Source organism: Pogona vitticeps, chromosome 6, assembly GCF_051106095.1.
Source record: "Pogona vitticeps strain Pit_001003342236 chromosome 6, PviZW2.1, whole genome shotgun sequence".
In the NCBI taxonomy this organism is placed as follows: Eukaryota; Metazoa; Chordata; class Lepidosauria; order Squamata; family Agamidae; genus Pogona; species Pogona vitticeps.
The window spans coordinates 92644360-92667787 of record NC_135788.1 but is presented as its reverse complement, the minus strand read 5'-3'; the positions used below and the strand labels follow the sequence as shown (position 1 = coordinate 92667787).

Below are 23428 nucleotides of genomic sequence, written 5' to 3'. Positions count from 1 at the left end.
GCAAAAGGGGGAGAGGGAGTTGGCATGCACGCACACACAAAAGCAGTGCGAATACTCACCTCTCTCCCCAAAGCCTCTGCTCCCCTAAGCCCCCACTTCTTTTTTTAATAGTTCCTGCCCCCACAGTCGTGTATAATCATTTATTTAATTCTTAACACCTTCAGGAACCAGCAAGATATGATACAGACGTTATAGGGAAGAAGGAAAGCCTTCTAAAGGTAGTTACTTTGAACTGCAGCGCCTATGGTACTTGAAATGCAACTACAAGTAGAAAGCTTTTTTTCCTCCTCTGCTTGTGTGGCCACTTATTTCTGACAGAAACAAATGCCCCAGTTGGACTTCACAGTGAGAGAAGACAAATTAATTCACATTTCTCATGCAGTGTAGTCACATTATTACATGATTGGGCTTTGCCTCTCTCCCCGAAATCCACTGAACATTCAAATGTACAGAGAATGGAATAGCAGTCACATACCCTTGCCTATGCAATTAACAGGGCTGACCCAAGATAGTTTACTGCTTGAGGTGAAGGACATTATGGCACTCCACGATTTCACCTACACAACCTAACTGGACTAGTAGTTCAATCAAATCTGCTGCTGCAGGATATTCCTCCATATCTCATAGCAGCCATATGGTGTGAAGGTAACATGACAGAGCTGAGTGAAATACACAAGTCTGTCCATCAAGAGAAGGGGAAAGAGGACTAGCTAGGTAGTTACCACTACTGCCTCCCCACGAGCTGTGACCTGAAGCAGATGCCTTAATTTTGCTAAATGGAAGGGCCAGCCCTGGTCATTCAATATATTCAGCACTCAGTCAACTGGTCCTCTCACTTCTAAGTACAGTATTCTGCCTGTTTTATTTTAAAACTTCACACAGAGAAGCAGGCATTCTACAACAGGATCAAGCATGTCCAGAAAGTCACCACTGTGTACATAGCCTCACATCTACTTCACAGCAAGTAGGAGCTGAATTAACACTTTGAACAGTCAATGAGATTACTGTTCATCTTTGTGCTCTCTAGAGTGAAGGAGAAAGCCATTGGCTGAAAAACTGGATAATGAAAAGTGCCTGTGCACATGCATCTGCCATGTCTCAAGTCTGAATTAACCCTAATACCTATATAATACATACATGCTTACCCACACAGAACAGCATTCCTGTGACTAAGAAAAGGACTGAGCACATACCCCAAATTCCTTTGCTTTAAAAATTGGGTCCCAACCATGCTACTTTATACATGAAGGAGTATATATGGATTTAAACAAACATGTGCACTGTCACCACAAGTGGTTTATAAGAGCTCTGGCCTGTTTCAAAAATGCACATGGCCAAAATGTATGTGACATTATTTGTGTGGTTTGCCTTAAGAGCCAGCTTTATTTTCACCAAATGGTGGGTGGGGGAGAACCTCAAACTGGATTAGGAACTCCAGCCCTTTGTCTCCTGCTGCAGCCCTGATCTATACTGCCCCTGCCATCCTCCCCCCGATGCAAACATCAGGTACACAGTAGTGAAGTTAGGATAATTATAGACCCTGTATTTACCATCTAATGGGAATCCCCCTTAGATAGTCATGGGAATTAGTTCATTTGTGAACCATACCATCAACACTCACATCTTCCCCTCCCCTTATCTTGTGGTAGAATATACCAGATGGGAGGGATATAAATCAAATAAATAAATAAATAAATAAATAAATAAATAAATAAATAAATAAATAAATAAATAAATGCATACATACATACATACATACATACATACATACATACATACATACATACATACATACATACATACATACATACATTCTGCTGTTGTTTAAAAAAAGAGCTAATGTAATAGGCCAATATAAAGTAAATATAATAAAATGAATACCTGCAATCAAGCACATCTCTACGTGGCTATGTCATGACTAGGAAAGAGCCACTATACTACTTATCTTGAACACATCTAACCTGATTTCAGAAGTTAAGAAGAAAGATCACTAAGAAATACTAGGATCTCCAGATAGGACCAAGAAAGAAGCCTGCCTGAAATCCTGGAAAGTCACTGCTAGTCAGAAGAGACAAGAGTCAGCTACAGTATAATACCCCTATCCACATGATCAGTGTCTGTGGATTTATTTATTTATTCATGTATGCTGCCTGAAAATATTAAATAAAAAACTCCAGAAACATGTATTCCATAGTGTATTTACCAGATGTGGCCATTAGAGGGAGCAAGATACTGTGCTATGTACAGTACTGTATATGGGTATCTTTCACTATTTCCAGGTTTTCCAGCATCCATAGGTGGGGGAGGCTTGGAACCGATCTCCCACAGATACTGCAGTCCTACTGTACATATATAATGGACACATAAGCAGGCCCTGCAAGGTAGGCGGGCTAGTGGAGCCATTTGGCCTGGATCTCATCTCAGAAGGGGAGTCCTACCACTGCCTAAAGCCTAAAAAGAAAGCTAAATAAAATTATACTGTAATTCATTCTACGAATAAAAGATTTCTTCCATGTCATTCTTTACATTAAAATATTTTTATCTCTTCCCAAACCAGCATTTTGCTGCCCTATGCATTAAATCTGGGTCTGATAGAACAGGCAAACACAGGGAAAGGATGGGAGAATGGAGACAAATGTCTGTATTTGAGTGCATAGCAGCCATATTGGTTCTGCCCTGAACCCACCTTTCTGTTTATATTTGCCTAGGAAAGAGCACCTAGAGGCTATTGTTTCCAATTTTCTCTTGAATGCCTCCAGTGTTGGAGTGCTCACTACTTGTTTCCATTGTCATACTGCTCTAACACTTAATAAGTGTATTCTGATATTCAGCTAAAATCTGGCTTCCTGTAGCTTGAGCCCATTATTATGTGTTCTGCACTCTGGGATGACTGAGAGCAGATCCTACTCCTCCTCTGTATGACAGCCTTTCAAGTATTTGAAAAGTGCTATCCTATCTCCTCTCAAGTCTTCTTGTCTCAAGACTAAGCATACCCTGTTATTGTAGCCTTAGTTTCCTGGTCATCCTTGTTGCCCTCCTCTGAACTTGTTCCAGTTTGTTGGCATCCTTCTTAAAGTGTGGTGACTAGAACTGGACACAGTACAGATGAGGCCTATTCAGTGTTGAATGGAGAGGAGCTAGTAGCTCATTGCACTTGGAGACTATACTTCTATTAATCCATCCTGAAATAGCACTTGCCTTTTTTGCAGCCACATCCTTCTCACTTCAAACATGTAGTACCATGTTTCCCCGAAAATAAGACAGGGTCTTATATTAATTTTTACTCCAAAAAACACATTAGGGCTTATTTTCAGGGGATGCTTTATTTTATTTTTCATGTACAATCTACGTACAGTCATGTCATCTTCTTCTGGTTGCTGCATAATGGTGGAGGGCGGGCTTTCACTTAACTAGGGCTTATTTTGGGGGTAGGGCTTATATTACGAGCACCCTGAAAAATCATAGTAGGGCTTATTTTCAGATTAGGTCTTATTTTCAGGGAAACAGGACATTACTGAACCAAGTATTCCCCGTCTTGTAACTTTACACTTATACCTGTTAAATTTAATTCTGCTGTTTTCAGCCCAGTGCTCAAGCCTATTTTTTTAAAATTTTGTCCCTGACTTCCAAGGTATTAGCTATATCAGCCCTAATAGGCCACAAGGCAAATGCATTCTCCCTGCCCCACCCCCACCACTATTCTTTGCCACTCTCTGTGCTGTGATCCTGTGGGACCTTAACTATATCATCCTGGTTTCAGCCTTGACTACAGCACTGCAGATAGGCACATTAATACAGTCAAGGCAACACTGAAAGCCCCACACCCCAAAGCCACAGTCTCTATGCCGCTTTTGCCAAAGAAAGAACATTACAAAGGTAAAGGTAAAGGTTCCCCTTGACAATTTTTGTCCAGTCGTGTTCGACTCTAGGGGGCGGTGCTCATCCCCGTTTCCAAGCCATAGAGCCAGCGTTTTGTCCGAAGACAATCTTCCGTGATCACACGGCCAGTGCGACTCAGACACGGAAACTTCATATATAAAACTCCAAACATACTGTAAGGTTTTCTTTTCCTTTCTTTTCTTAAGACAAATTCAGGAAAACCTGCTGCTTAGTTCAGAAGAAGTCATGCAAAGTGAACAGAAAAAGTAAAGCTACAGTTTGCATCATTTTATTGCAAACCCCCAGCCCCCAGTATTGCAAGAGACATTTTTAAAAATGTGTAATACAAAATGCATCATTTTATTGCAATTCAGATTATCTTGGTGAAAACTGTAAACTCAATCCATCTTATTAGAATTCAAAAGAAAAACAGCCATAGTTTCAGTAAGGTGCCTGCTTTAATGTGCCAATACTGCTCTCTGCTGAACCTACGGAGATGCTCTTGCTAAAATTCTCTCCCTCCCTTGCTCTAGGCATTTTCTCACAGTACAAGGAACCACTTTAAAGAGTTTGGTCCTGGCTCGATGCCGAGGGCTCGACCTAATCTCTGGAGAAAAGAGTGTTGTACCAACAACAGCTGAGTCAGAACATGGTTCTTATCAGACAACTTTGCAATAAAGTTACGAGCCACCTTTGATCTTGAATCATAATTTTTTAAAAACCTGAGTAGAAAAGGCAGGAGTGACTTTAGCAAGAAATGATAGGATGCAATTGAAAGCCAAACCGCAACATGTCCCAGAGTTTCTCTACAAGCCATGGACTTGCTGATTGGGGAACCCTGAGGCCTTATAGTCCAAACAAGTGACATTCTTAAATTCTGAGAAGTGGAACAGGCTGCAAGGCATGTGTAGCTCTGCCCCCCCCCAAAAGAGAGGGGAACAGCCAGGAAGCTCAGGAGGACCAGTAAGGGACTGTCTGCTGCTGCCCCCCCCCCCAGCGTCTGCCATTGCCTCACTCTGCCTAACAGTAAGGCGAGAGCTGTCTGAGGATGCTGGAGACATCAGTAGAAGGGGGTAGAGTTACTGTGCACTTCCTCATTCTCCTTCCCCATGGGATGGAATTGGAAAGGCCTGAATGGTTATTCAGTCATTCTCTGTTATATATACTCTGTAGTATAACACAGTTTAATAATGCTGCTAATTTTGAAAAGACTTCTTTCAAAACTAAAGTTCTGAACAGTGTGCAAGTCTGGCTCACACTTATATTTTAAAGTCATTTGGTTCCAGCCAGGGAAATACCAAATGGCTGGTGGTGATGGAAGGGGAGACCCTTTTGAAGAACTGGCTAACATTGAGAAATAATCCTTGATTAATTCAAAAACTGTTATTCATACCTCTCCTCATCGGACCTGAAGGATGGGAAGTTCAAAGAGTAAGAGAGAGAGAGAGAGAGAGAGAGAGAGAGAGAGAGAGAGAGAGAGAGAGAGAGAGAGAGTGTGTGTGTGTGTGTGTGTGTGTGTGTGAGAGAGAGAGAGAGAGAGAGAGAGAGAGAGAGAGAGAGAGAGAGAGAGTGTAAGTTTCCTGGATAGCTCCAAGGCCATGAATCTTTGACACCTGGCATGGAAACAAAGAACTGCAGGTCTTAGTGCTATTTTCTTTTTTAAAATGCATGAATTAGTTCTAGTCAATTAAAATCTGCCCATAGATTGTAGTACTGTAGAACCTCCCTAAGCAGGGACAGAGCTGTCCACCTGTCCTATAAGCATGTCCATTTAGTGCCTTCCCCATGTAGAGCCCCCAAACTGTTAGAACAATATGAGCAGGGAAGAGAGATAAACTCCTGGTGCCTAGTAGGAAGGGAAGAAGAGGTGGGAGAAGGAAAGATTAAATGAGCAGCAGAGCAGGATGAAAGATCGCCATGACATTAAAAAGAAGGAAGCAGAGCAAATCGAAAGAGGGAAGGGAATGGGAATGGGAAACCCATGCAAAGTTGATCCAGACTGAGTACATACATATTGGGATGAAGAGAGCAATAGGAATAGCACTGTGAAGTGAAGATGGAGATGGCAGTAAAGGAAGGGAGTGAGCCGTCCCCTCACATGTCTAGGACACGATGATGCAGTAGCTGGTGTGGCAGGAGGAGTGAAATGTTTGGATATAGGAGAAGGAGGGGCAGGAGGAAAAAGGGAGGCAGAGCCTAAAAGGGAGAAAAAGAGGGGTAGGTCTTCCTTATGACAGAAGAAGAAAGCGAAGGAAAGGAGGAGAGTGTGGTAGCATGGGAAGAAGATAGAAAGGACGAAAGAGAGCCTTATGTGTTCAAGGTACCAGAAAGAGCAGGTGCAAGAAGAGAAGGGTGTGGCATAGTCGGGCATGGATGGGGTGAACAAGGGATAGAGGTTCAACCTAAAGGATTAGATCCCTTAGAATGGACGTTTTAGCATACCCTCAAGGTTCTTGGAGGAAGGTGGTTTGCCCAGGACCAAAGCCACCAAATCCCAGACCCCAAGAAGGAGATTGCGTCCGTCACCCATGTTGCGGGACCATTTATGCAGTAAGGAGCAGTCCACTAAGGAAGTCGATGGACCAAAAAAGGTTCAGACCCATCACCATGGTGAAAGATGAAGAATTGAGTTACGGACTATCGTTATTTTGAGCAGAGCTCCCTTTGGACCTTGGCCCTGTTGGCCCGATATAAGTAGTTGTTGATTCTCCTTCCACTTTTGTTAATAAAAGTTTAAATGAAAGAAACAGGACTCCTATGGTCATTCCTGCTGAAAAGGAGGAACTGCTTAGCTTGTCTACTGAACTTGATCACAAGCACCTAGTGGGTTTCTAATCAAGGTGAAACGAATATGTCTGCTATTTCTGAATATAGGACAACTGTTTTTAAAGCTATAAATAATCTTTGGATTTAAATACCTGATGCAATAAAACAAAGCAATTAGTTTCAGTATAAATATAAGAGGCGCAGAAATAGAAAGAATGTGGAGACTATGAATATATTTGGGCATCCCCTGGGCAACAGCAGTGCATGCCAGCTGATCCTTCCGCTCTAGAAATTATATTGGATTGCTTCCAACATAAAGTAAGATGTAAGTACATTTAATTCATAAGGACGGCTTATGAACTAAAAAAAAGACATGCTCTTTTGAAAAAGCAAACACCTCATATCTTACAGGATACTGTTACTCCAAATGGCCATCTCTCATATGCAATAAACAAAGAGGAAAGAATCACAAAGGTGAACTAGATTAATCTCAAAGCATTGAAAAGAGATGTTTCTTGGTCCACCTTTTATACTCTACTGACAGCTTCTTGGACTATAGCAGGAGAATGAAAATCAATCTCCCTAAAACTGGAAAGTAACTAGCTACAAATAACATACAGAAGCTACCATAACTAGTTATATTTTAAGTAATGAGGATGTAACTAAGTTTCATTTCAATAGCTACAAAGTTGCTTTTTGGTATAAAGAATAACATTTCCTAGTTATTATCAACAGTTATTTTTAAAGATCAATTAAGGGCATTTTAAAAGACATTTCATCAGGAATTTTTCAGGTTTCATGCCATTTATCTGTCATTCTAAAGTCAGAAAAGAAAGATAGTTTGTTATTTCTTTTTTTTTTAATTTTCGAGGCACTACATCAGAGCAGAAAGTAGAGATAACAACTCATTTCAAAGAGGGTTGTTGTTTTTTTTTTGTTATAAAATCCAATCTCCAGATTATTCTTTACTTTATCTCAAATTATCACAACCCATTCACTTATATACTTATGAAATGTCTCTACTACCACCTGAATAAGTTTCCATGACAGTTTACAAAAAAACATAAGATACAATAAAAACACTACTAATTGTGTGCCATCAAGTCAATTTCTGTGCCATCAAGTCAATCTCTTTTCACAGTTTTCTAGGTAAAGATTACTCAAAGTGGTTTACTCTTCCCTTCTCGAGTCACCCTGGGACTGTGTGGCTTGAGTACCATAGAAAAAGAATTCAGCCACAAAACAACCTTTAGAAGACCAATTCAAAAATAAGTTTTTTTAAAAAAAAAAAGTAGTGGCCTTAATCCTATAGGTGGAGGGGTTGGGGGGAGTAAGATTTACATAACCTGCTATGGCTTATTGACAAGAAGTCAAAGTGATCATAGTCATTGTGCCAAGAGAGCCTCATCACGGGGAGAGATCTACAAAAACAGTAGGCGGTATGCTGGCAGTTTAACCATCAACTTACTTCAGTACAGACACCTAGAAAAGTGCTGTCAAAGAGCTGTACAGGAATTTCTGACTGAAACATATGAATTAGTTGCTTTTCATGAGATATTTTATTACAATACCTTTGAAATGAGTCTACACAAAAAACATATTACACAAGATTTGTAATATACACCAAGTATTAGGCTACTTCAAGATACTCCAATTCTTCTTCTACAATGAAAAAGAAGATACCGTATGATTCCTTTATGTTTAAGTCATTGCTTAGAAGAGGAAATTTCACCAGGTACAGCTTTTAAGGCAAGCTACACTGCTGAAATCTCTTTGGATTTCTACAGTATCCAGAAAGGTAACTCTGCCTATTATTCATTGGTTCACCCTAATTCCCTTGGATTTCCCTAACAGGCCTAAACTCTCGTGTTGGGAATGAAAATGGAGATTAGGAAAGATTGCTTCTTCCAGACACAGCAGCTGTCCTCATCAGTGAGGGTAAGTGTCTAAATTTCAATGTTCTGCACTAGTCCACTCCACTTCACAGCACCTGAATTCAGCTAGATTTAGGAGAACGATAGTTCATTATCAGGAAATTCCTTAAGGGCAGATTACAACACGAACTTCTCTCACCTACCAGGCTTTACAAAATAGCTTGTTTTGTTTCATTGAATGGTCTTCAGGAGTTGGGCCTAAGCATGGGACTCCTTTGAATTTTGATTTCTGAAAGAAAGCCTGCAACACTAATATGGTTTCATTGGTACAGTCTCAGTGATGCTATTTCTGCCCTTAACTGCACTGTACGACTTACATCCTATGTATATGTGTTATATTGATCGATCAGTCCAGTTACCGTAGAAGGGAATGGTAAATCATCATCATCTACACATTATTTTAAAAATGCCCTTTGTCAAAAGTTGCCATGTATGAAAATACCCTTCCATAATTCTCAATTCTCCTGGAAAAGATTCAGTCTTGTACAAAAATCCGAAATCCCAGAGCTTCTCAGAAAAACGACAAATAACAAATCTTGTATTGTTTTTAATATGATATTTTGATATTTTACATTGTGTCCTGTAGTTCAAGGTATTTCATGACTTGAACACATGTTTTAAAGTTTTGCATCCCCTATTTGGGACCCAGTGTAGTTTAGTGGATAGACTGATGGACTAGGACTCAGGAGCCCTGGGTTTGAATCCCCGCTGAGCCACAGAAACTTATGAGGGGTATGTGGAACTGGTAGAACCACTCCTTAAATATCTCCATGAAAACCTTATTAGAGCTGTTCTAAGTCGAAAGCTACATAACAGCAACAAGAAACACAGCTCTAATTTTGAACTCCAAAGGTGTTGTAGCTTATGCTATTCAAAAGGCAGAAGACAATCCTTTCACATTTATTTGTTGTTTGTTTCATTTCTAGGCCACTTTTCTCCTCATGAGGGGATATCCAACCTAGTCTTGTCAGCTCTGACTGGCAGTATTCTCTAGGGTTTCAGGCTAACTAACTTCTTAGCCCTTTCTGGAGATCCAAGTATTTCTTGGTGGTCTCCCTTCTTAACTTCTCAAATCAGAGATGGTCAGATATGTTCAAGGTGGTCCAGAGCCTATTTTCTACCTGGACAGGGCTTGTATGAACAGAACAACTGTTAGACTAGATTTAAAAAAAAAAAGAAATCTTTTTCAGTGATGCCATTAGGGCAGAACTTCAGGGCAGACATATGGGTCCCCATTCAGAAAAATGAACTTGAGATCCTCACCTTACCCATAAAGTAGGGCTGCCTTGTTTCATTTCTTAAAACACAAGCTATTCCAATCTAATGAAGGTGGGCTGGTTTAGACCATTCACTCCAACATTCTTCAATTAGTTTATTTTGCTCGCAGATTCTACAAGAAGAAAGAGGCAGAAAAGAAAATTCTGTCTCTAAGGCAAAGGACCAAGGCATCAATATTTTTGTTATGGGACTGAACAGAAGAAACCTGGAGGGTAATTGAACGAATGTATGTCACTTGGGGATTTCCTCGGGGAACAAGGTGTGTTATGTCTGGGTTTGAGGAGAAGAAGAAGAAAAGAAAAGGAGAAGAACTCATCTACAATTACAACATCATAATGAATTTTTAGCTTTGTTCCACCCTGCTCCACCCTTAGCATAACAAACAACCTCGGGGCACCAAACTGCAAATGGACACAGTGTTGGATTAAATGCTAATGTACAGTGGGGGTGGGTAAAGGGAGAGGAAAACGAGTTGCAGGCTCAGATCTGCTGAGCAGATGAAAAAAAAAACACAAAAAAAACCACAGGTTGGAGGAATTATAAAAGCAACGCCCTAATGATCCCATATAAAAGGAAGAGAAAACGTCCCCATCAGCAGATTAACTACCTAGCCTTCCACTGCGTCTGCTGCCATTATTGCAAAGCACACCGCTCAGATATACAATGTCTCTTCGGATTTCTACAGCATCCAGAAGAATTTCTTCTTATGCTGGGGGTGATGGAGGTGTCAAGCTGCCGAGCATTGGAGGCAGCAGTGTCCATGGCTTTGGTGCGAGTTCTGTGGCAGGGCTAGGCAGTGGCTTTGGTGGAGCAGGCTTTGGGAGTGGAGGAGGCTTTGGGAGCGGAGGAGGCTTTGGGAGCGGAGGAGGCTTTGGGAGCGGAGCGGGCTTTGGGAGCGGAATGGGCTTTGGGAGTGGAGCAGGCTTTGGGAATGGGATGAGCTTTGGCAGTGCCTCGGTGGCAGGTAGTGGTTATGGAGGAGCCTATCGCCCCAGCTCTGTGGCAAGCTTGGGTGGTGGATATGGTGGAGGGGACAGCGTCTTTTTGGCTGGGGCTGAAAAGGAAACAATGCAGAACCTCAACAACCGCCTTGCAAACTACCTGGAAAAGGTGCGTTCTTTGGAGGAAGCCAATGCGGAGTTGGAGCTGAAAATCCGCCACTGGTATGAAAAAAATGGACCTGGTGCTCCTGGAGTAGTCCGGGATTACAGCAAGTATCATCAGATAATTGAAGATCTTCGCCATCAGGTGAGAAAACCCAATGTTTGTGGAATTCAGATGGAAATGGAAACTGCAGAAGAGGTGTACTCTTGTGCAGCTCCCATTCCTATCAATAAGCTTGCACAAACAGCATGAGAGATGGTGAGAAGTTTGTTTCTCTTTGCCTGCCCCCCTCTTTGGGGTGTGTGTAGGAATTTATCCATATTTACAGATTTCTCCATATTCTGGATGGGGAAATAATGAGATTTTCAAAATTCAACTGTGGGAGAAACTGAAACTGACAGCATCATCCATATAGGCTTAGGGATGCGATCCCATTGCCTTAAAAAAATCCGGGCGTTCTCTTGGAATATTATTGTATCAATTTGTGTCATGTGATCATTGTGTCATATTATTGAATCAATTTGTCATGGAATCGTTGTGTCACACTGTTCCTATGCTCATGGGATAAGCATAATGAAACCAGTTTGATTGGGTGCAGGAGAGCACATCTCTCTTTAAATCACCTTAAACAGACCCGAGGTTTGTTAAATAAATAAATAAATAAATAAATAAATAAATAAATAAATAAATAAATAAATAAATAAATAAATAAATAAATAAATAAATACAGTGACACAGGTGTTCACACAACCAAAAACAGGTGACTAATATCTGCAGAGAGATTTAAAATAAACAACCTCCTGGTGGGTCATCAAAAAGAAATAATTCCTTGAAAAAAAGTCCTAGTTTCTCCCATACTTACAATAAGATCATGTACTTGGGAAAATTTGAACCTATTTATATCATGCTAATCCCGGAATAACTGAAGGAGTGTATTGCAATGTAGTTGCACCCTTAGATGCTGAGGGATACATGCTTAAATGTTTCGGTTTGAATCCCTGTATATTCAACAATGTTTGTGTTGAGTTATGGCTGCAACCTCTGTTTCTCAGAGGCATCTCATCTTTAACATCCCTACACCAGACCAAGTAAAACATGGCATCTCAATAGTGTTAATAGCCATGCCTGCTGAAATTAGTGTGAGTAGAGTCATTGGAGATAATTTTTGAACAATCTACCAAAATTTGCAAATCTCTTCATACTCAAGATATAAAGAACATGAGTGTTAAAAAAATTCAGATGTCTGGTGAGGAGGGAAGTAAACGTGACAGGCTTCCCCATTCCTAGATGGCATTCGAAGGGTTCTGCTGACCATTGTGTATAAAAACTACGAAATTTGATAAGTTTTATCTTTGCCTATGCTACAATATGTGGATTTTGGAGTTAAGGAAAGCCATCAAAATTGCTTTAAGTATTTCATCACTCGTATTTCTCTGAAACATACACGGGCAGCTATTGTCTACTCCTGTATATCAAATTTGCTGTGTAGACAGGTAAATGTTAAATGTGGAGAGGTGAAAGTAAAAGAGTCCAGTGAAATCAGTGAGAAAAATTAGATATGGTTATGTTTCTCTTTTTTTGGCACAGAGTATTGTTAATGAAAGTACAATAATGTTACATTCAGATTATTCTGCTTAACTAGATTGGATTGCCTAATCTATTATTTAAAACAATAAATTCTTTTTCTTTCAATGCATAATGATTAGAGTGGATGTTTATGTTCATGATTCGAGTCTACATATTAATTCCACATACCATACACTTGAATTTATGTTGTATCACGTTTTCACTGATTTTATAAATTATAACCAGACAAGTGTTAGTTTATATTTATGTACTGTAGCTGAAAGAATGTGGGCTAAATCAAGTTTTATTGCTAATCCTTATATTTAACACTTTTTGGAATAGGGAAAATCTGAAGGAACAAACTGAAGGACAATGTTTGTTGCAGCAGGGCGGACATGTTTCCAGTCTTATACTCAATTTCCTAGAATTAAGTCCCACTGAGTAAGCTGCAGGTATAGGATCCCACTATAAAACACTGTTATAGGACAGTGATTTTTCTTTGTTTATTGGAAATCCCTGATTATGTAGAACTGTAAATGATGGGAAGGTGAAAAGGTGCCATAAAACTAACATTGCTTCTGTTCTTTTCATGTTTTCCATTCAGATTATGAACAAGACGACTGAGAATGCCAACATAGTCCTACAGATTGATAATGCCAGGCTTGCTGCTGATGATTTCCGCCTCAAGTAAGCTAGATGCCAACAGTTTTGCTTTTAAAATGCTTCCACAGTGTAGCTCTTTGTTCTCCCAGATTTCAAAACCACTTCAAGAAATGTTATGTCATTTCGTTGTAACAACAAAGATAGTGTGAAATACAAATACAATTTTTTTTAAAGTTCACAGAAGGAACCTTTCGTTTCCCCACCACTCTCCTTTCATCCATCTGTAGGCTTCAAGTACCGCTTCTCTGGAGGATTAGCTACTTTCATAAATAACATGAGATTAGCTCAGGAGGGAAGAATCATCCAAAACTGAGATTTGCATTGTAATTTAACTTAAAGAAGTTCATGAAATGAACATTCCCCAAGTCCTTCCCACATTAGTAACTTCCTGTATCCCCATTCCATATTGTTTAGGACAGTGCTTTCCAGTTTTGGATCCCCAGATGTTCTTGGACTAAACTTCCCAAAAGCCTTCACCACTAGCTGTGCTGGCCAGGAGCTTTGAGAGTTGTAATCCAATAATATTTGAAGACCCAAGGTTGGGAACCACTGGTTTAGAAGAACCTCCAATTCAACAGAGAGGTTTTTCATGGTCAGGGTCAGGGTCAGGTTTTTCATGACAGGTGGATACAGCCCATGGGCCATTTTTTTCTTTTACGAATATCCTAATATGATGTAAATGTACAACTGCTGACCATATACAATATGCACATGAAGACATGGTCTACAGTCCACATAAGCTTATGCCAAATAAAATGTGTTGGTCTTTAGGGTGCTACAAGACTCTGCTCTTTACTTATGGTAAGAGCCAAGCCAACACTTTTAGTTTGCAAAGTGCTTTCCGATTTTGATTTGGACTTTTCTCCTCCTGTCTTAACAAACAGCTAAGGTGAGCCATTGTCACCTATATTTCATACTTCCATTGATTTCCTTTCAGGTTTGAAAATGAGCTCTTCCTTCGCCAGAGTGTTGAGTCAGACATAAATGGTCTGCGCAGAGTCCTTGATGATCTGACCATGAACCGCTCTGACCTGGAGGCACAGCTTGAAAGCCTCACCGAGGAACTAGCATATCTTAAGAGGAATCACGAAGAGGTAAAGAACTTCAATTCCCCTCCCCATCTTTTACAATATTTCATTTTCTGCCCTAATCAAAAGCCATGGAGCGTCCATGTTCAAACATCACCCTTAAATATAGTTAGTATGATTGCTGCTTGCAAAAGTGAGCAGCAATGCTGGCAGGGAGATTGTGTGAGTTACAGTTTAAAAAAGAAAGAAACTTTCTGATACTCTGACATAAACAAACTTCAATGCAGCTTGGACTCCTATGATCACCGTTTCCATCCTCTTCCAGTACAGCTATGAAGAATTCAGAAGCCTTTGCTTCTATTTTGCTTAACCAGAATCTGTTTGAAACCATTTCATTAACCACAATTCAATGTTTAGAAAATGGCAGCTGACAAGATATGACCAGGCAAAACAGAAGCAACATCTTCCAACCTTGCAACAAAGTCTGAGCAAATTCCTCCCCCCTAAACTATGGATTAGTGTAGCATCTGGACTAAGCCAATGTGAGAATTTGGATATACATTGTGATTGGGGTGGCTGTTTAGGACAGTACCGGAAACATCAAAGCCATTAAGCGAGTCATTCTTAGTTTTATCTATTGTAGAGAGTTAATCAAGTTTTAATAGTCTACTTAAACCAAGCATGGGCAACTTCAGAGAGTCTATGGGTCAATTTTTAACTCCCATGACCCACTGAGGATACAAAATGAGCCTAAAATGAGCTAAAGGGGTTGGGAATCTAACATTCCTAAAAAATTAGATCTGATTTCATTTGTGTGGGTTTGGTGAGGGGTGGAAAGACATTGTGCCTTTCTTTATTGCAAGCCACAGTTTATGAATGTTTCAAAGAGTGGGAAATGATTTCCGGGGGGCATTCAGGGGCCAGAAAACAACATTGGAGGGCTTCATGTGGTCTTCCAGCCATACTCGGTTCAGTTCTGGTTTAAACCCAAAAGAATGTAAGACTGGTGAAGTAATTACATTCCCAACATTAAAACGCATCATGGATATGACATACTCATGTGTTTAAGTGTGGGTTTCCAAAACAGTTGGGAAAGCAGGCAGAGACAAGCAGAGAATCCTGACAAATACGTCACATGAAAGTCAATGCCCACATCTATTAGGTTTCTTTATATTTCCGTTTAAACTTTGGATCATGTAAAATTCAGTTACATCACTGTTTAGAAAGCGTAATACATTTCATACTGTATATTGTTCTGCCACTCAATTTCAGTTCTCCATCGTAGCTGTTATATAGTACTTCTATGGAAATGCTACATGAGCCCAATGAGAACATGAACTCTTTTCAGAGATTCTGGAAAAATTGCCAGGAGATGAGTATCTGTCAAAATTAATGCATCTCAGTTGAATCATACAGTGATTGATCAATTAGTTTATTCTAATGCCTACCCAATACTGCCTGCGTGGTCCAACATTAACACGTAAAAAATAGGAACAGGGTACTAGGGAGTCATGGACAAATTATTGTCTAGGTTGAAAGTGTAAGATGAAACTGGCACATCCAGACTAGAAATGTGTGCTACTGGAATTAACTCTTTAACCTTTGGAACAAGAAAGCTAGTCTCAAGCTTTTATGCCTGGCAGGTGTTCCCGAGCCAACCAGAGATAACAAACAAGTTCAAAAGCTTTCTATTTGTACAGTTAATGAGATGCAGATTGTTTTCACTGTTGTTCCAGGAACAGTTCCAATAGATAGTAGTTTAACATCTAAACATGCTGAATCTTCTTAGGGAGAACCTTTCACCTCTCAGAAAAGTGCACAAAGGTGAAACATAAAACAGAATTAAATTATATTAATTTATAAGCAAAATGGCAAAATCCATGATCAGGCAATATCTTTATCAGAACCAGCCAGAAATGCAGAAAGATGAGAGCACAAAATTTTGAGCTTTCCACATTTTTAATCAACCAATATGTCACACAAAGCAAAGTGGGAGGCAAAAGACAAACAGCAAAGGTGGCATGATGTTGAAGCTATGAAGCCTGCATTATCAAAGCTATGAGACAAGAGTGTTAAAATGTATGTCACATTTTGCTTGATAAAGGGAGTTGGAGATCTTGAAAGTCTAAGCTCCAAATTCTGTACATTTTCAGTTGGCGCTCACAGACCTCTTGTCTGACCATAGATTTAGAAACAATAAGGTTATGATGATTTTATTGGCTATGCTTTGATGGTGGTTAACGTATCCAAGTTTCTCAATTGCAGGGAACACTAACTTTGGGCAGTTAGAAGAATCTTGTGAAATTCACAAACTGGCACACAACTCTGTCCACTGATGTATGTCCAATGAACAATAAACATGCCTTTGCTAATTATGCAGCTCTTATCTAACATCAGCATGCCAGCATACCAGGAGAAAGTCTCTTAGCAGATGCAGAACTTTTTTAAATGCAGAAGGTTTCAAAGTCTCAGGAATGGGTTCTAGCCCTTGGCCTGCTAGCAACATGCATAGACAAGATGTATGGATTTGTACCACTAGTTTCTCAGTGATGAGAGAGCTCTGTGCCCATCAGAGGTTTTCCCTATTAGTACTTCATGATGCCCAAAGGAACTTATATCAGATCCTCGGGATGAGCTTTCCATGCAGGGTGGAACTTTCTAGGGATGAGGACTTGAGTTGCAGGACTCGCTGTCAAGTTCGACTTAAGTCACACCAGTGACTCAACCCAGACTCAACTCGGGTGTGTGTGTTGTTGTTGTTGTTGTTCCCTTCCAATGACTAAGACTCGACTTGCAGCTTGGAACCCATCCAATCCCTTCCTCTGGGGAAAAAAGTTGTTGTTTTTTAATAAGGACTCAGACTCAGACTCGGGACTTGAATCCAAAGACTTGCCAACATCCCTGGAACTTTCACACAAAAATGATTAGATGTACAAAAATAGTATACTAGACGTTTATCATAGAGTTTAGCAGATATCTTGCTGAAGTGAGTAAATAGTTTGAGAAGTGTTTATGGACTGAGGGCTTAATTTTTCAGCTCAAAGTATTCTGTTTCCAATATTTTGCTTAGGAAATCACTATGCTAAAGAGTAACTGTACAGGCGATGTCACTGTCGAAATGAACGCTGCTCCAGGAGTAGACTTGACTAAGCTACTGAACGAGATGAGAGCACAGTATGAAGACCTTGCAGAACAGAATCGCAGAGAAGCTGAAGAGCAATTCAACAAAATGGTATGGTGAACAACTGCTGAAAATATAGGATTCGCTTCACTTTCAATCTGTGCTGCTATCAATTCAATATATTAGACAAGAAGGAGGAAAAGATGAGACTCTTTGTAGACAGCATTTCAAAGCATTGGGATCAGTGCATAAAGTGTTGGCTAACATAAAAAAATTTGGAATAGAGTTTCCCTATGAAATCTTAAAATGCGGAGGTCCCTCATGATGGAACAGTGTATTATATATGGCAAAAGGGCTGTCAGGGTGGCTTAACTGAGCTTATCCACTACACATTTCTGTTTTTCTAACATATTCTTAGATCATAGTCATTTAAAGCTGCTGATGCTATTCTTACGTAATAGCATGCAAAATGATTCTGTACAAAAGTCCTCTCTCACAGAAACCCACTTTATAACAACAATAAAATCAGTTTGGTCTAGTGTTGTTTTACTCTTGCTTGTTTTTTCCTCTTCTTTCCCAGAGTCAACCACTGCAGCAGCAGATCCACGACGATGCTGGTGCTGTAAATTCTGCCAGAAACGAGTTAATTGAATTAAAACGCTCCCTTCAGTCACTGGAAATTGAGTTACAATCCCATCTTGCTAAGGTTCGTTCAAAAGTAGTGTCTGCATAATGAGGTTTCTTTCTTTGAAGCACTTCAAATGAGCAAGAGCTTCAAACTCTATTTTGCTGTCTGTAATTCTAGATTTATCATTCCATTTGTGATAGCATCCTTGTATTTGACAATTCACTTGGGTATCATAGGTGATCAGGAACATCATGCAGACAAGTGCGCAGATTCCTGTGCATATGAATGAGCAGGTTGGCAATAGAAGACTGGGTTCTTCCCTAGCCAGCATAAAAACACAGCAGGGAAGGAATGATCTCCCTTGCATCCACTCTCCTTGTTTTAAGTCACGTGATTTTCTAAGTGGTCTTCCAGAACTATAATGTATTGCACTTTCCTTTTTTTTTCATTCTGTACCACTCTTCTTCACACTTGTCATTTTCATATCCAAAAACAATTTCCATAATTTCATTCCTGTTACTGAGAAATTTCTAGCACAACCTGGAAGACCCTCGAGTTGCCTTTTCTTGCTGGACATACTGGGAGAGGTTTACTCTGCTAGCACTGAAAAACAGCAGGCTGCTAGAGTTTAAGTAGACTAGCATGGCATTCTTGCTGGTTATTAACTTATGTGAGCTTATTTACATGACTGGGGTAGAGAAATCACACAGATTGTCTTTATATTTGTTAAGGGTTGCCGAGAAGTCAAACTAACAAAGCAACAAAAATATGCTGCCTGTGGAGCAATCTTCAGGGATACACAAAGTATATACACTGGCCCAGAATTTGTGAGATAAACAGTTTAGAAAACTTTAAATGACAAGAGAAAGCACATTGGACATTTTGCTTCCATTTACATTAGAAGCCTCACTTTATTTATTTCTCTTAAAAACAGAAAGCCTCTCTGGAAGGCACATTGGCAGAAACTGAAGGAAATTACAGCAGTCAACTTCAGCAGCTGCAAATGCAGGTTAGCAGCCTGGAAGAACAGCTACAGCAGATCAGGTCTGAAACTGAGTGCCAGAACTCAGAGTATCAGCTACTACTAGGCATCAAGACTCGACTAGAAATGGAAATTGAGACATACAGGCGCCTACTGGATGGGGAAAGGTAAGTAAATTGTCTAAATTAAACAACAGAGATGGTGGCAATGCATCCTGCAGAAGACAAGCAAAAAAAAGTACATCCTATCATCATCATCATGATTTTACAACTGCAGAACTGGAAGGGAACCTATGGATCACTGAGTCCGGCCCTTGTCAAAGAGGCACCGTCGGGAATCGAACTCTCAACTGCTGGCTCCACAGCCAGAGACCTGACCCACTGAACTATGCATAATTTACTCGATATATTACTTACATTGCTTAATACTTCCTATATATTTAACCCACTGACGATGGCTGAAATCCAGTAGTAACCACAATTACAATAGGACCATTAAATCAGTGGAACATATAGAGGAAATGACCTACCAAATTCCCACTGATTTAACAGACCTAGTCTAGTTCCAGTTTACGACTGGATTTCAGCCAATGAACACACAAAAAAAGAGCATGTTTAAGACTCCAATATTTATTAAACATACTCATTAGGAGTAAGCTACTTTGAATATAGTGAGACTTCCTTCTAAGTAAACTTGCCCAGAATTATGGCGTAAAAACATTTCCCCGCTCCATTTATTTATTTATTTATTTATTTATTTATTTATTTATTTATTTATTTATTTATTTATTTATTTATTTATTTATTTATTTATGTTTCTTTGCTTGTTTATTGTTTTGTCTTGTATACCATACCACAGTGCTAGAGCACTCTCTGGGCAGTTTACAACAGTGGTTCTTAACCTTTTTGAAAGAAACGCCCCCTTGAGCCATTGAGGAAGTTATCATCGCCCCCCCTCCCCGCGGTGATGATATCTTATTTATTTATTTATTTATTTATTTATTTATTTATTTATTTATTTATTTAAGACACTTAAATCCAATGACCCCTGAAAACAAAATTCAATTCCAAGAAAATGAAATGCCCCCAAAAAGTAACATTTAATGATTTAGTTGCAAGCAAATTTTAAGACGCAAAAAGAAATTTAAAAGGGCATAAAAACAAACCGCAATGCAGGAACTAAAAATTTCAAGACGAAAACCCTGAAACTAAATTAAGATTGGAGGAAAATATATAATCATGCACATTGTAAAAAGGCTGCAGCCATCTTCACAGGTTTGGCTTGCTCCAGCGCCCCCACACCGCCCCTTTTCGTTCTACCGCCCCCCTGAAAAATGAAATCGCCCCCTGGGGGGCATTATCGCCCACGTTAAGAACCACTGGTTTACAACATAATTATGTAAAGAACACTTTCATTTCTTTTCAATTTTTTCCCTTTCAAATATTTTTTGTTTTGTACAATACACTTCTGAGTATTTCATTTAGTCCTCTTATATACACATATTGGTTATTTCCACTCTTGAATTATATTTCCTGTTATTATTTATAGAGCTGTAATTGCTAAATTATTAAAACAGATCAGATAGGGTTCCTATTTGCATTGTAGCCAGAAAGATACATAAAGCAAAAGAAGCAATACCTTTTTTTTGAACACATTTATGTAGAAGCAAAATTTATGTAGAAGAAGGATTTCTGTGTGGCTCAACTCACTCTAAGTGTTCTAAATTCTACATGTCCCAAGACAAGTTATCACCTCACATTATCAATGAGGCAGAACTAAGGCAGGTAATGAGGATCCTTTCAAAATGATCACATTTCAAAGCAAAAATTTGTATTAGATATAAAAAGGTTTTATTTCATTGTGTATATAACACCAGCAAAATCTACAAATGATCAAAGGTTGTCTACTCACAAAACAGCCATGAATTCTAATCTGCCAAATGTCATTATTCAACTGTTTTATCTCATATTAATTTATGATGGCAACAGCAAAGAATCCATGGGAATATGAAGCACACACCACACAGTGTAAAAATCTCATTTTAGTGACATATTTATTACTTTTGTACCCATTTGTTGTTTTTTGTTTTGTTTTGTCTTTCAAAGAATTCCCATCAGCATTATAAGATATTGTTGTATTTTTGTTTGTTAACAGCTTACACTCTTACGATACAAAAGTCCATATCAGAGGTAAGTATAATTTTATTCTTTTTTTAAAAAATGCTGATTACCATCATGCTTTTAGAAGGCATCACACAAATTTGAAAAAAAAAATTACTTCAGGGCCATCCCAGGACATTTTGCTGTCTGAGGCAAAAGGCAAGAGGGCACTATTTGTGCAGAAAATAACAGCATTTGTAATGTTATAGAATAGAACTGAGTTGGAAAAAGAAGTAAGAAGGTTATGTTTGGTATAAAGATCTTTATTAGATTTATTAGACTTCTTTAGCAGACCTTGAGGAAATTGTTTTGAACAATACCTCCCAGAATCCCTCAGCCAGAAGGGTTTCAGATTCATAAGCCCACATTCTTAAAAATAGAGCCAGCTTAGTAGAGAAAGAATAACCTCTGTATTATACGTAGAGGTTGAAAAGCTTTTTCAGTGCAAACCCGTCCCCCCAAAAAACTTATTAAACACCATCAACCAAAAGTGTAAACATGTATAGTCACTGACTGTTGTGAGGTAACTTTTTGGTGATTGGCACGAAGTGGCCAGTAGAGAGTGACTACTATAATTTGTTGGCACACAGAAGCCAAGTGAATTTTGATAAATCTGAGTATCAAAACTTGCCAAGGTTATATTGGCCCACCCTTATGCATGTTTAGCTCTAGCTCAGTTGATTTTACAAGCTGCACAACTTTTGCAACTTTCTTATGCAGTGGTTTGCACCACCTGAAACTGCTGAATTTTCCTTTTGCACATAGTTCAGCACTAAGAGTCTTCAAGTGCAATGTTACTTATGCAAGCAGAATTACAGTACTGTATTAGTACTAGCCTTAGTATCAACATTATTAATGGACAGCCTTGTCATTATCCATTTTTCTTTCTCAGAGCCCACCAAAACCAGGGTGGTTAAGACCATTGTGGAAGAAGTGGTAGATGGCAAAGTAGTTTCTTCTCAAGTGAAATCAGTTGAAGAAAGAGCAACAAAATGAGCAGCATGAAAAATGGAAGAGGGGACCTATCTGTGCATGCATCAAGGGGGAATCCAAGTAGATTAAGACTTCCAGGAACCAGAATCTATTGCATCTTGGTGGCTTCTTGCAGATATGGGTTCTAGCAGGGGGGGAAACCCCCACACAGTATGCTTTCTTCTAACTTCACAGAGCTATACTCTTGTACCGGTACTGAGAACTATATACTGCTTTCTCCTGCAATCCAATAAAACTTTCAGTGTTGCAAGTTATATCTGCCTTTGACTATTATATTTTCAATTAGAATTTGGTGAGACAACTCCTCTGTAAGTTCCACTGATCCAGCGGGCCTACTCTATTTACAACTTACTACACTAAGCAACAGGATTTCAGTCAATAGATTCTTATAATTCACATCCTGCCTATTAAAATAAAATAACTGATGCATTTAGAATCCAATAGCCAGATATGCTTCAGCATTCCTTATTATGATCATGGGACAAAGTGGTATTCATCATGCCTTCTGTTATTTATCAGAATACACTGAACCACAGAGCAACTACAGTATCTTTGACAAAGAGCATACACAGTACAGCTACATAAGCCTAGGGTACTTTGAGCCTCTGAGACCCAAACTACTTCCCCTGACTTCTCATATTCATCCTGCAAGGCCAGCTAGTTTTCTAGGCTTGCCTTTTAAAGAGACACTATAAAACTGCTGGTTAAATTTGCCTTCTCCATTCAACTTGCATGTTTTAATTCACATGTCACAAGCACCAACTGGCTAGTTTCTATGACAAGAAATAAATTTCCACCATCACTATGTCTTCATGACTTGTAACATACAAGAAAACGGTTTTCATTTGTGATGTGTACTTCAGAAACACAGCCATACAGGCTTTAAAAATGTAGTAAGTGTGGTTTATGAACAGGTCCCTACTGTACAGATATCTTAGGACAGTTGCACAACAGGGGCTAACATTGAAGACAACAATTACTTTTGTAAAAGAACACACAGATTGATCTCAGTATTGGACTGACACTGCTTTTATACAGTACTTCACAATTTCTCCGCACGATTAGAGTGGATCAAAGTGGGGGACTCTGACAATAGGCAAATTATGACCAAAACACTGTTCCCATAACCAGAACATTATTCATCGTCTGTGTTTAGATAGTCGTATAAATCAGGATCCCAATGAAATGATGGACTCTTTTGCTAATAGGTAACAATGAATAAGGAACTTTGCAGGGAAACCATCTTTTCAACAACTATATGATATACAGCACAATATTATTGGTCTTGATAAAGCTAAATTTAATTGTGGCTAAGTCTCGTTGAAGA

The 23428-nt window shown here is 39.2% G+C and overlaps 1 protein-coding gene across 1 annotated transcript; it reads left to right on the top strand.

Moving 5' to 3' along the window:
* Positions 1–8502: 8502 nt before the first annotated feature.
* LOC110074904 (keratin, type I cytoskeletal 12) lies at positions 8503–22355 on the top strand. Its single transcript, XM_020785641.3, has 9 exons — positions 8503–8583; positions 9967–11105; positions 13132–13214; positions 14128–14284; positions 17289–17450; positions 17920–18045; positions 18902–19116; positions 21104–21138; positions 22001–22355. Exons 2-9 carry the CDS (start codon positions 10521–10523, stop codon positions 22102–22104), a joined length of 1467 nt encoding a protein of 488 aa, XP_020641300.3. The 5' UTR covers positions 8503–8583; positions 9967–10520; the 3' UTR covers positions 22105–22355.
* The last annotated feature ends 1073 nt before the right edge of the window (positions 22356–23428 follow it).

Excerpts from the sequence above, each read along its gene's own strand:
- LOC110074904 (XM_020785641.3), top strand. The coding sequence starts at position 10,521 with ATGTCTCTTCGGATTTCTACAGCATCCAGAAGAATTTCTTCTTATGCT. Across the intron at positions 11,106-13,131 it reads TTGAAGATCTTCGCCATCAG|ATTATGAACAAGACGACTGA; the intron begins GTGAGAAAACCC and ends TTTTCCATTCAG. Across the intron at positions 14,285-17,288 it reads TTAAGAGGAATCACGAAGAG|GAAATCACTATGCTAAAGAG; the intron begins GTAAAGAACTTC and ends TATTTTGCTTAG.